This window comes from Penaeus chinensis, chromosome 31 (genome assembly GCF_019202785.1).
Source record: "Penaeus chinensis breed Huanghai No. 1 chromosome 31, ASM1920278v2, whole genome shotgun sequence".
Taxonomy (NCBI): Eukaryota; Metazoa; Arthropoda; class Malacostraca; order Decapoda; family Penaeidae; genus Penaeus; species Penaeus chinensis.
In genome coordinates this window covers 16597122-16608937 of record NC_061849.1, presented here as the reverse complement: position 1 = coordinate 16608937, position 11816 = coordinate 16597122, and the positions used below count along the sequence as shown (strand labels likewise).

General features: G+C 40.8%; 1 protein-coding gene across 1 annotated transcript; it reads right to left on the bottom strand.

Moving 5' to 3' along the window:
• Positions 1-4240: 4240 nt before the first annotated feature.
• Positions 4241-8871, bottom strand: LOC125042199 (40S ribosomal protein S13). Its single transcript, XM_047637688.1, has 4 exons — positions 8724-8871; positions 8358-8485; positions 4668-4833; positions 4241-4398 (listed from the first exon to the last, which is right to left on the bottom strand). Exons 1-4 carry the CDS (start codon positions 8744-8746, stop codon positions 4260-4262), a joined length of 456 nt encoding a protein of 151 aa, XP_047493644.1. The 5' UTR covers positions 8747-8871; the 3' UTR covers positions 4241-4259.
• Between the last annotated feature and the right edge of the window lie 2945 nt (positions 8872-11816).

Genomic DNA, 11816 nt, shown 5'->3' with positions numbered 1-11816 from the left:
CAACAGAGACCTGGGCACTAGTGTCTGGGTGTGCAGAAACTTCGTAATGAAAGTCTTGGTTGGGTGATACACTAGCAGTGAGGGTTGCCAAGGCAAGTTGGGGTAAAGGCTTCCTTAACAGCATCCTAATCTACATGCGTTACCAAGCCCAATGTTGTGGTAGCACGTGCTGAACGACACACTGTAGTAAAGTGGTTCGCCTTCCCACACAAGTCGGAGGTTTTACACCAAGCTGGACAAGCAGACTTCCGATGCCTTGGCCATGGGAGGTGGAGCCACGTCCACTGCACGAAATTGAAGGTAGTTTTTTGTTCTTTGGGATGGACTTGCTAATGGGATAGGAAATCTTTACCTGTAGAGAGATGGTGGAGTGGCGATGTAGAGCTTCCATGAGAACGGGTACCAGACTCAGCAACACAGAACTTCTGGTCTCGCTAGGCTGCTCCAAACCCACATTAAGAGCCACAATAGCTGCCAGGGTTGGGAGGGCACGTTCCTTGCTAAGTAGATCTTGTTGGATCCCTGGATCACACACGCAAATGAGGAGTTGATCCTATGTTTCCTCCTGATTTTGCCCACAAGATGTGGAGGCTATAGGCCATGGTGGTGAAGCATGGTGTGCTGCAGGTGTCATGGGGGAAGGTACCGGCGGCGTCCACACAGGTCCAGATATTGTAGGTGGTGGGAAAGTTCAGAAGGGTGTGCTGGGCGAGCTGGGCGGGCCAAGAGGGGCCCTGGCCAGTGTATGGCTGATAAGTGAAGCCAAAGCCTTTTGTAACTGGCTTACCTGATGTGACAAGGAGGCAGCATCATATGAAAGAGGTAAGGATGGGCTGTCAGTGGCAGTCGGTGCCTGCCGTGCATGTCTGCACGCCAATGCATTTGTAGGTTTGGCTGGGTAGTACCTGTGGGTGAGTCGTGGTTGTGGAGTGGATGAGCACCTGGAAGGCGACCGATTCTGACAGATCCTAAAGTGACACCTGTTGGGTGACGTCAGATCACCTCTTCTAATTATTTTCTTTCATGTACTTCAACTATTCACTGCGCCATGAAGTTTAACTGGGAGTAGCAAAACACCTACCATGTATGATTGCTGGCTGCTAGTACAGAGTATTGGAAAACAGTACAAGATTCAGATGCACAACATATTAACGTGTGCTCTCCAGCGAGACTGACCGCCTTAAGCATGTGTTGCCCGGTTTCCCTTGGTGATATCGTACCTTTGTCGTACTTCGTGTCACATCGTAACGTCGTTAAACTCCTAAACATCAGCAACCTTAAACATATGGGCAGAGTGACCACTCCCTTTGTTCCGAGTACTTTTTCCTGCTTACTTCCCACGTTTACAAGGCCAATACGAAGAAAGAGAGATACACTTAAATAGATTTAAATGATAAAAGAAAACGGAGGAAAAACAACAATAATAAGGTCACATAACTTAGCTACACAAGTTGTAAAAGAAGGTAGAAAGAACAAAAAAATAAATGGGTAAAAAGAGAGGAAGAGAAGAGATCAGAAGTAATCTATAAAGGGACTAGGGCCCTAAATAACGTGCGCGAGAGAGTGCCAAGGAGGAAAGAGAAGGCACCTGCTGCTGGTTAAAATGAACGAGGAATGATCACTTCTTGCAACCCCCCCCCCCCCCCACTAGTGAGGTTTCTTGAATTAACAGGTAAAGGTGCGAGGGAAACGGTGTTTAGTGACAAGTAATTAGGTACAGGCGTTTCCCAAAGCGGGGGTACATAGGGTAGCCAATAGGTGTGGATATGTATTCATACAGGTCTTTTCTGTGGGAATAAACCAGCGATGTCGAGTATGTATAGTCTATGCTGATAGGCAGACAGTAAGATGTTGAGTGCAAAACCTTGCATTTCAGTACACATAGGAGTAACCATAGATGAAGGTATAATGCCTGTGGATAAAAGTTTTACTGAAGAAGAGTTCTCTTCCGCAAATGCCTCCCAAAGGCACTTTCACGGATGCTTTCAGATATATTTGCCATCTTTTCCGGCGGCAAGTGGGTGTCAAGGCGAGACAAGCCGCAAGCTCCGCCCACTGCTGCGACGTAATGGGAATGGCCGTATTGACGACTAGCTGTTTTACTGTATTGGTTATTTTTTCGACTGGTACAAGCATTTTGGAATATAATAGCCTAGATTTTTTTTTTTTTTTATGGTAGATTGTACTGAGATATAGATACCCAATATAAGTACCGTTTTGCATGAAAATAACCAAGGCAAGAGAAATGCTTCCGGCAACTCGATAAACGTTTACAGCCTATTCAATTCCTGTTGTGTGAGAGGTGCACCGACTTCCAAAATTACCCTGAGTGGCTATTAAAAAAACAAAGGCAATGTATATCATAAAAATCGGTATCTCGCAAAACGTAGTGAAAGATCTGCGAAATAATAAATTCTATTTGATGAGATAAGTAATGCAAGCACAAAACGTGCTATATATACAGGTTCTAAGAATGGCGACTTTTACCTGACACTGGCATTCCTCCTAGCCTAAAATCATTTTACAAAGGCCTCTTAAAACTGACGAATGATGATGATGTCCGTCTTCAGTATTATGCCAATTTCAGTGAAATATAGACAGTAGATATTACCATTAACTTTTTATTAATGGTAACGGTGCGGTAAGGACCTACAATCTCCCACATGTAAGCAAAATCGTTTTTTTTTTTTTTTTTATTACTATCCAATTTATGAAAAGAAGTCCACCCTCAATCCTATTATCCTCTTCCCGGCGGGTCACGCCGTGAAGCGCTTTGGCTCTTTGGCGCGCCAAATCGCTACAAGCCGATGATTCGGCTTGATATACCGAACTTCTGCGCTCAAAATCGGCGCGTTGTCATTGACCTCAAGAGCGTTGAGTTTTTTCTTTCTTCACCCGTCATTAAGAGGATATACACGTGTGTGTGTGTGTGTGTGTGTGTGTGTGTGTGTGTGTGTGTGTGTGTGTGTGTGTGTGTGTGTGTGTGTGTGTGTGTGTGTGTGTGTGTGGGTGTGGGTGCGCGCGCGCGCAGTGGAAAGGCAGTTTGGTAGGGTGGCCTAGAATCCAACAATTCTGAAATCGACATGGTTGGACAGGGATGTAAACTTTAAAGAGGAGGTCATACCTACGGAATGTAACTTGGCAATATTGGTGGGGAACTTGATAAAGGGGTAAGCCTCGATGACCCTCATAATGGTACAATGTCTTCATTACTAGCCATGGTAAGCCTACGATATGTTGGAGAGAAATATTCCAACGAAGCCGGGGAACACGTGCCCATGGCTCCCCCAGGCCGTTCATGACCGGCACAAAGTCAGCCTTTCATACTTTCAACAAAGCCCCCAGGTAAGAAAGTCGTTTGGTTCAATAAGGCAATGTTTGTGTACTTTCAGAATGGTTAATGGTCAAAACATAATTATGACAGACATCAGAGGTCATACAGTATTATGATAAAGTATTGTGGCAAAAAGGGTAAATGTGTGTTCACGATTAGGATAAGGAGGGGGTAAAGGAGGAGAGGGAAGGGGTGAAAAAAGATCATACAAAGTTAGTAGAGGCGAGGGCTGAGGACCAAGGTAGGGGTAATCCCCCCTAGAATGGGCTTTAGTCCTTGTCTCCTAACCCCCCCCACCCCCACAACAGGAGCAAGGGAATGGCTATGCCAAGCCCTCTAGTTTAAATAAAATGTTTGGTATACTGAACACAAGTATTTACAAGACATGAATGGTTTCTCCATTTCAGGGTTAGAGACAAAGTTCAGGGTTAATGACCCCAGATGATACTGAAGTTGACAAAAGTCAAGTACTACATTTGAATAATACCGGTTATCCCATTTTTCATTACACCAAAAGGAACAGTTGATGCTCTTTAATCATGTTATAACAGTTGGAAAAACAATACAGGATGGGGTACTAATTCTTTGCAGACTTAGATCTCATATTCTCTAAATTGTTATACCATTGTACCAACATGGTATCATTGTCATTCGCACTGAAAAATCCTGGTAGTATCTGTATAATGCAAATCCAGTATTCTCAACTTGTCATTTTGAGGTAGTACTATAAGAATCGGAATTGTTAGGTTCGACAATCTTTAACCGCAAGGGATATATCTCAAATATTATACATATAGATATTACTTCCGCAGGAAAGCTGTACATGTATAAAACAAATACAAGGCATCATCCCTAGCCTGAGGTATTTCTTGCTCGAGAAGGAAAAGGTTACACAAAAAGCTTGAAACACTTGTCTAAACTTTATTTACGCAACAAGAGCGGAGGCAGTTGATGACTCATATTTCCAGTTGGGGGCCAAGACTGCACGGGACTTGTAGTAACGGCCAAGACGGTGAATACGGGACTCTACAAGAATAAGCCTGAACTTGGCGTCACGGTCCTTCCTGATGGGGACAAAAAGAAGATACATTAGGCATGTTCTCAAACCCATCTTAAACTGGCTCTTAGCAAGTTTGTGTACTGTGAAATATTGAGAAATGGTGATAAAGTGAGAAAAGAACGGTTTTCTATCCATAGAGGAAAACACCAGAATGTACATGTCATTAAGAAATGCAGGGTAAATACAGCAAAAGTCTAGCTTCAATTATCTAGCCTGTCGGTGAGAAGATAGATCACATTTCAAAAGTTTCTACTTCATATATTAGGTTCTTACCTTGTCCTCTCAAGATGCTTCCTGATAGCAACAGCCTTCTTGATAAGGTGATACAAATCCTCAGGGATATCAGGAGCCAGACCCTTGGCCTTCAGCACACGCAGAACCTTGTTGCCTGTGACGAAGCGCACCTGGGCGACACCATGACTATCTCGAAGCAGAACACCTGGGGAAGAAAAAGATTCCATAAATACACAAATAATACATGGTGAAAAATATAAATTGTAGGTCTTTAGTGCTAGATTTTCTTTTACTAAAAAAAATCAATCTATTTTGACAAACTACCTTTGTAGAGATAGCATATTTAGAAACACATGAGCTACATCATTAGATTGTATCAACAAATGTACCCAAACTGCTAACACTTTGCAATTCATACATTTTGAGAACTAAACTATTTTACTTTGCTGGTGCAACTGACAACCACCACCTGCAATTCAAAAAGTTTGATAATTGTAACATCCAATGTGTGTGAACCCACAAGAATAGCAATCAAATCAACAAACCCTGCTTGGGTTATAACTCAATGGATCTCTCTACAAATGAACTTTAAAGCAAAGTAACTGAGCATGTAAACTTAACATTAAGATTACTCTTTTAAAGAATAAGACATTCAGACTGATATATATAAGATATATATAAATTCCACTATACAACAAGCACATGTTTTGGAAAGCTGTTCAAGAATAGGATAGCTGCCCAGAATTAGAGCAGAGAAAACCCAAGGAACTGGCCATAAAGAACAAATTACTTGCTATACATGAAATACCCAAAAAGTAAAGTAAGGCCACAATCATTTAACCTAATCTACAAATGTATGCCTGTTTGGTGCAGTCCAATAATAACAAGAGCTCTACCTTACTCCAGTAAAGGCAACTAATCCAACACACTTTGTCAAGACAGGGTTTGCAGACTTCCCCTAGGAACCAGTCCTAGCTCGTATCTTGCCAAATTTAAGTAGGACAGGGTTTGTTAGTATTGAGGCCATGGCACTACTTCATGCCAGTCTTTTCTAGACATACCAAGAAAAGCAAAACACTTGGAATGAAAATCCTGTGACTGGATATTCTAATGAAATGACTGGGGTTACTGAGAGGACAGACTCCCCATCATACAATGCCCAAATGGCAAACTTACATTACTGAATAAATTTTGTGACAGATGGAGACAGTAACAAGAGTATCTACTGTTAAGAATTAGCACATTCCTTTGCAGTAACTTGTACAATACTGCTGACAATAGTAAATTTAATGGGCTAACAAGGCAAATTGGTATGCTTTATACAGTACACAGACCAAGACCCTAATTCTACACAAGAATTTATTCAACAGTCAATGTTGCCATGATTGGGTGTGCCCTCTGGGTACTGCCCATGGGGAGAGTTGTTGGGGGCTCTGCCCAACATCGCCCCAAACAAACATTGTCTTTACTTCAGCAATCACAAGATAAAGAGCTGGAACTGAGGAGCACCAACTGGACTTAAGCTCGTACCTATGACAGCAGCATTTTGTCCTCTACAAGAATCAGAATTGGCCTAGATTAGTGTATACAAATCAAAGATTAACCAGCAAGTTAATCATTGAATAAACTTACCCAAATGAAATCAAGAAACATTAACATTATAAGGGTAACTGATAACAAAAGGAAGATTTTCAGTGTGCATAAAAAGACCACATTAATATGAACAAGAGATAACAAAACTGTATATTACATTCTCTGCTTGCCTACTGATCTATCAAGATATTGGCAAAACACAAACAAGTCTTGAGTACACAATTATGGCCTCCCAGGCAATTAATCAAGAATCAAGTCTTATTTTGCTCATTCTTACAAGCACTTGATTGATTAGTAAGAGGAATGCACTTAGATACACTTGCTTTTATTAGAGATAACCTTGAATGTAGCTAAAATAACCATTATGAAGGATTTGCAGTATTTCTTATTGAGAGCAACGCACCTCCTGAGAAAGTCCCAAAAGCCAGGGTATCATACGATAACCCGTATCTGCAAGGCCAAGCTTATAGCCATCATAACTAACCAACTCCTCACACTGGGTGCAGCTATAGATGTTATGGCACGCTAAAGCAAGTCAAGCGGAAAGTTCCACTACATGTAGCAGTCCCAGGCTAAATGGCAGGACAGTTGCCAGAAGTCATTGAGTCACTGACACCGAGACTTCCAATACCATCATTGACAGGTTAAGATGGTAGTGTCCATTTCCCTCTCTCTGCGTGTCGCTCTCAGTAACATTAATCGCATTTGCTTGTGTGCCTCTGCCAGATCACTTATAGCATAGAAACTACAACTATAGCTTCACATGTGCAACTAGATAAAAGTTATAGGCCTTTCCCACAAGCCAAATGAGTTTCAATGAATCTGGATAATTTCAAGTATAAGGTTCACCACTGAGCATATGATATAGTCACTGAAATCAAATTATATAGACATTTCCTATAACATCCATATGCAAATCCTTCAAGTTACCTAGCTATGAAGCTAAAGTTACCCGAGACTAAACTGTTAAGGTATATATTGAGAATACTTTTGCATGTCCAGTCATGACAATGATATTTATGGAATCCTCACATTCTCTGCTACACATATATAGAAATTATGTCACTGAATCCCCAACACCCACAATCTTGGCCCCAGTAGCAGGGAAGGGCATGACTGGTACAATTACAGGGTAAATTACTAACAGAACATTTCAATACCAGGTTAATATGAAAACTAAATTCTAAATCTAACCTTTCCTACCTTCAATTTATTCCCTAAAAAGGGGGCAATACCTCTTGTTTCCCTCCCTTTTTAGCACTACATATCCAATTACAGAAAACATGACATTAAAAACTGTGTGAGGGTGTTGTGGACAATCTCTAGGCAGGGATATAAGGCACATTTTGGTCCTTTCACAGTAAATATGAGGTCATAGTAGCTGTAACTGTTGCTTACGACAAATTTTTAGGGCCATTTCCCTCTATCTGTGCATTGCTTTTGGTAACTAACTATTCAAATGCAGGAGGCTGTGGCCCCATGAGGGGATGCTACCCCCAACCCCACCCTGGACAATCGATCCACCAAGTATGAAACGCATGATAGAATGTTGGGCAGATTTGTACAATTAAGTCGTACACTATCCTGGCATTTATACATGGAGTCCTTGTCTTCAAGGGCATATTGCTCATATTTTGCCCTGAAATTTCTCTGCTATTGGAGGGGAGGCTTGAGGGGGCTCTGCGGCATAATTCCAACCCATGTGTACTAGAGAGGAATCCACCCATACCACAATCATTGCAATCTGTTATGCGAAGGTATTCTAAACAATTCCTGTTATCAATTTTAGCCATGAGAGGTCTTAGTCACATTTACAGTCTTTGCTACATGTATAATCCACACATGCCCCACACTATAGCAATTTATTTTTCAAAAAATTTCAATTTCCGGTTCTCGAAATTGATCTTATTGCATTTCTCATACAATCTCTAATTTCACAAAGCACATTAGTTTAAGCACATCACACGATTACGCAAAACATACTTCACTTGCACTTTTTTCCCCCCATCCACGTTACATGCTGCGGCAACCGAACCCACGAGCTACATCGCTAACTCTACGATAGCAAAACTCAAACCCAGCCCAAAGAGCCCCCTGGATACGAAGAAAAGAGGAAAGCCACTCGAAAACCCTTACCGATCTGGGAGGGAGTCAGACCCTTCTTGGCGAGCTTGATGATCTGTTCCTCGACGTCCTCCTTGGATAACTTCAACCAGTTGGGGACGGAGCGACGGTACGGCAGGGATGACTGGGAAATACCCTTTCTGCGGGAGAAAAAGAGAGGACGAGAGATCAGCAGGCCGTCGGGAACGAATCGAATTTCAACGACGTGTTTATCATCCCCGGGTATTCACGTGGTGGTTCCCCTCCTCCAGAAAAGTCGGGTAAACAACGCCATTCTTTGGGCTTATGTGGCATAAATACGGATCAAAATTTCTCAAAACCTTATTCCACGGCTTCGTCACAATCCCACGCACGATTGCGAGGGCAGAAAAGACTCACCCTCCACTGTGCATGCGACCCATGGCGAAAAAATGTGTGGCGAGGCTTCCACGCGGACCTAATGAGAGACCGAACCTCCGGAGAAAGAAGGAGCTGCGCCAGGCTCAGCGTTGCCAAGAAGAGCTCGCTCGGGGCCGCTAGACTCCAGCCGGTGCTAGAAAGGCGCTCAACTTGTTAAATTTTTTTCTCCAGAATATTGAAATGCGACTTTTGTTTAGAAATTGTGTCTTTAGATACATTATTGTGTAAGCAGCGTCTAAGATACACTAAGGAGAAGTTATCATATAGTGTTTGGGAAGTATTATTTACAAGACATATACCACCTTGCATCTGTTCAAATCAATCACAAGGTGCAATACATCTTTAGCAAGCATAACCATATTTATGTATGCACAAATGATACATAAAGTGTTAACCTGTTAAAAGGTAATGCGTATTGTGAATAGAGAATTAAACTTGATGTCTGTCGACCCCAATCTCACATTATTATGCAATAAGTAAATATTTTCTCTCTTAATATTTCATTAGAATAAATAAACGTATATAAAGATTGTATATACGAAGTGGCCAAAGGTTTATCAAATTGTGTGAAATTCAAAAGAAAATCAGCTAATTAACAGATCTGCTATATTTAGCGCTAAGTTGGCAATGCTGATCCTAGGTTCCAATAATGTCTTGATGCATTTGCTCAATGCAATTATGTTAAAGGTTTATTTTAAAGGAGGAATGGTATAGGTTACTTATATTTAATCAAATAAGTATGTTATATTTTTGTGAGAGTTTGTGATATTTTTTCAGCTTTTTATTCGTACTATGTTGGAATAATAACCCTATCAGGCACTGAGTCATATTTCTTAGATATGGCCATAAGATTCATATTGATATTTGTCAACGAAATGTATTAGTTACAAGTGATATTTGGTATCATCATTATAATCGCAAACAAACTTTTAACGATAAAATTATTACTTGTTTTACAGTAGATGCTTTCCTAAACCCTGGTGTTCCAAACATTTTTCGCTGTCATTTGACAGGTGAAATTCTTCATGAAATCAAGAGTTTTATTACACCACAGTGTTTTTCCATTAACATAAATGTCAAATTGATAAACCTGAATATTCCTAGCAGACAGTATAGATAAGTGACAAATAAAGAAAAAAATAAATATTTTAAAAAGACTTCCGCTTTCTTCAGTGGAACTTACGACTCCCAGAAATGGCCGACGCCGACTTCCAATTATGAGAGAATCCGTTGTTTATCTTTACATGGTGAAATACTAAGAGAACTAGGACTATCACCGCCTCCTTCATCTTACAGGACAGGAACCGTATATTCGGGTGTGTAAATTAGGTGTCGTTGGCGTCCGTTCGTCCGACGTAAACGGGCGTCTATTGGATTGATCTGATTGTTTTGCTCAGGGAAGCTGTCTTTTCGGCTGCCAATTTTTGCTGCAAACATTTCCTGGCGCCTGTAAGCTCCCGGCCCAGGCTTCGTGACGAGTTCTTATCTGGATTGGTTGGTTAGTAAGCACCGGCGGAAGCCACAATCGGGGGAGAAACGTCCAAAAACTAAAAACGAAACAAAGCAAATGTCATGTTAGTGTTTGTTACAGGGGCGGAACCTCGTATTTAAAGACCCCCTTTGGATTAGGGTGCTTGTAATTTTGCTTTTCTCGGACTGTGAGGTGCGAGCGATTCCCGAGAGAGAGGGTTTGTTGTTTCGCTGGCTTGTGCGGGAGTGTTTGCGGTAGTTGCAGAGTGACGGGTTTTAGTGTCGAGGTTTCAGTTTGTTAGGTGTTTGTGACCCGATGTTTGGATTTTCGCAAAAGACGATTTAATAGAATTCGATGGAACGGACCACGAATTCGGGTTGATTGTAGTACTGTGAGAGGGTTAGAGCACGTCTGTGGCCTGAAACCGTGTATGTAAGTGCCGTGAAAGCCCAGTGCACAAACAGCTTGGTTTTGTTGTGTCTGAAGGCAGTCTGAGTGTGAGAGAGGCCAAGGGTTTGTTGTTGGAAGTGGTCGCGGTTTTGATTATTTGGCTGATTGCAGGCTTTCTTTGTTTGATTTTGGGGAAGACAAGTGATACACTATTGTTTTGTCTGTCTGGGAGTATGTATGAACTAGATATACTTTGTGTAAGAGAGTGTAGTGAGTTGTTCAAGGATGTATTGAATTATACCCTAAAGGATTATTGCATTTGATGAGTACTTCTGTCTTATAAGGTGTGCATATCCGAGGAGTTTGTTTTTGCTATTAATTATAGGCATTTTGTATTTGCTTTGTGTTCACTTATTCATTTGATGATAATTTTTTAATTTGCCATTTCCACATCAATGTAGTAGAGCTAAGAAAGATAATGCTGTGACTGTACAAGTTTAATAAGAAATACTAAGGAAATGCAGTTTGGCAGAAGTATAGTTTTGAATATACATTTAGTATAATGAGATAAATAGTTTGTAGAATCCATAAATTGATGAATTTATCATATTTCTAAATTGATACAGCCATTGCAAATTGAAAACAAAGTTTATAATCCTCTTCTAGTACCATAACTGTATCAACTCTGTTCTATCTGAATCTGTGTGGAATCTGTGTGGAAGGCCTAGTCTCAAAGTTGGCAGAGTGCCGTTTCAAGTGATCACCTTAGCCTCAGCCTGTTAATTCATCATCCCAGATATTCCATCAGAAGAACTTGGGATTACCTTGCCATAATATATGTCAAAATTATATGATTAGAATAAAACAGTAAAAACATATTCAGGTGAAAGTTAGAAAATTTATAAACGTCAATTACTTTGGTCATGTCCATTTTGTGATTGTAATGTCATATAAACTCTGTTATACTTGAATAAATTTGCCACAGAGGCATGAAGATCATTTGAGGCATTAGTTACTGTCAGACAGCTTTATGGAAGTATTGATAATACACCCATGATGATAATTTGTAATTGCACCACTCTGGTTGCATTTTAGAATGTAGACCTTCCATCACAGGAATTACAATTTTACTGAAATGAAGTCAGTTTTATGCATTAAAGTTAAGTTGCACATACCTTAGTCAAGGAGGCTCAAGATTATCTTCCTGTTTT

Coding starts and splice junctions, on each gene's coding strand:
- LOC125042199 (XM_047637688.1), bottom strand. CDS start 8,746: ATGGGTCGCATGCACAGTGGAGG. Junction 8,486..8,723: donor GGTCGCATGCACAGTGGAGG/GTGAGTCTTTTC, acceptor TTTCTCCCGCAG/AAAGGGTATTTCCCAGTCAT. Junction 4,834..8,357: donor TCTGACTCCCTCCCAGATCG/GTAAGGGTTTTC, acceptor TTTCTTCCCCAG/GTGTTCTGCTTCGAGATAGT.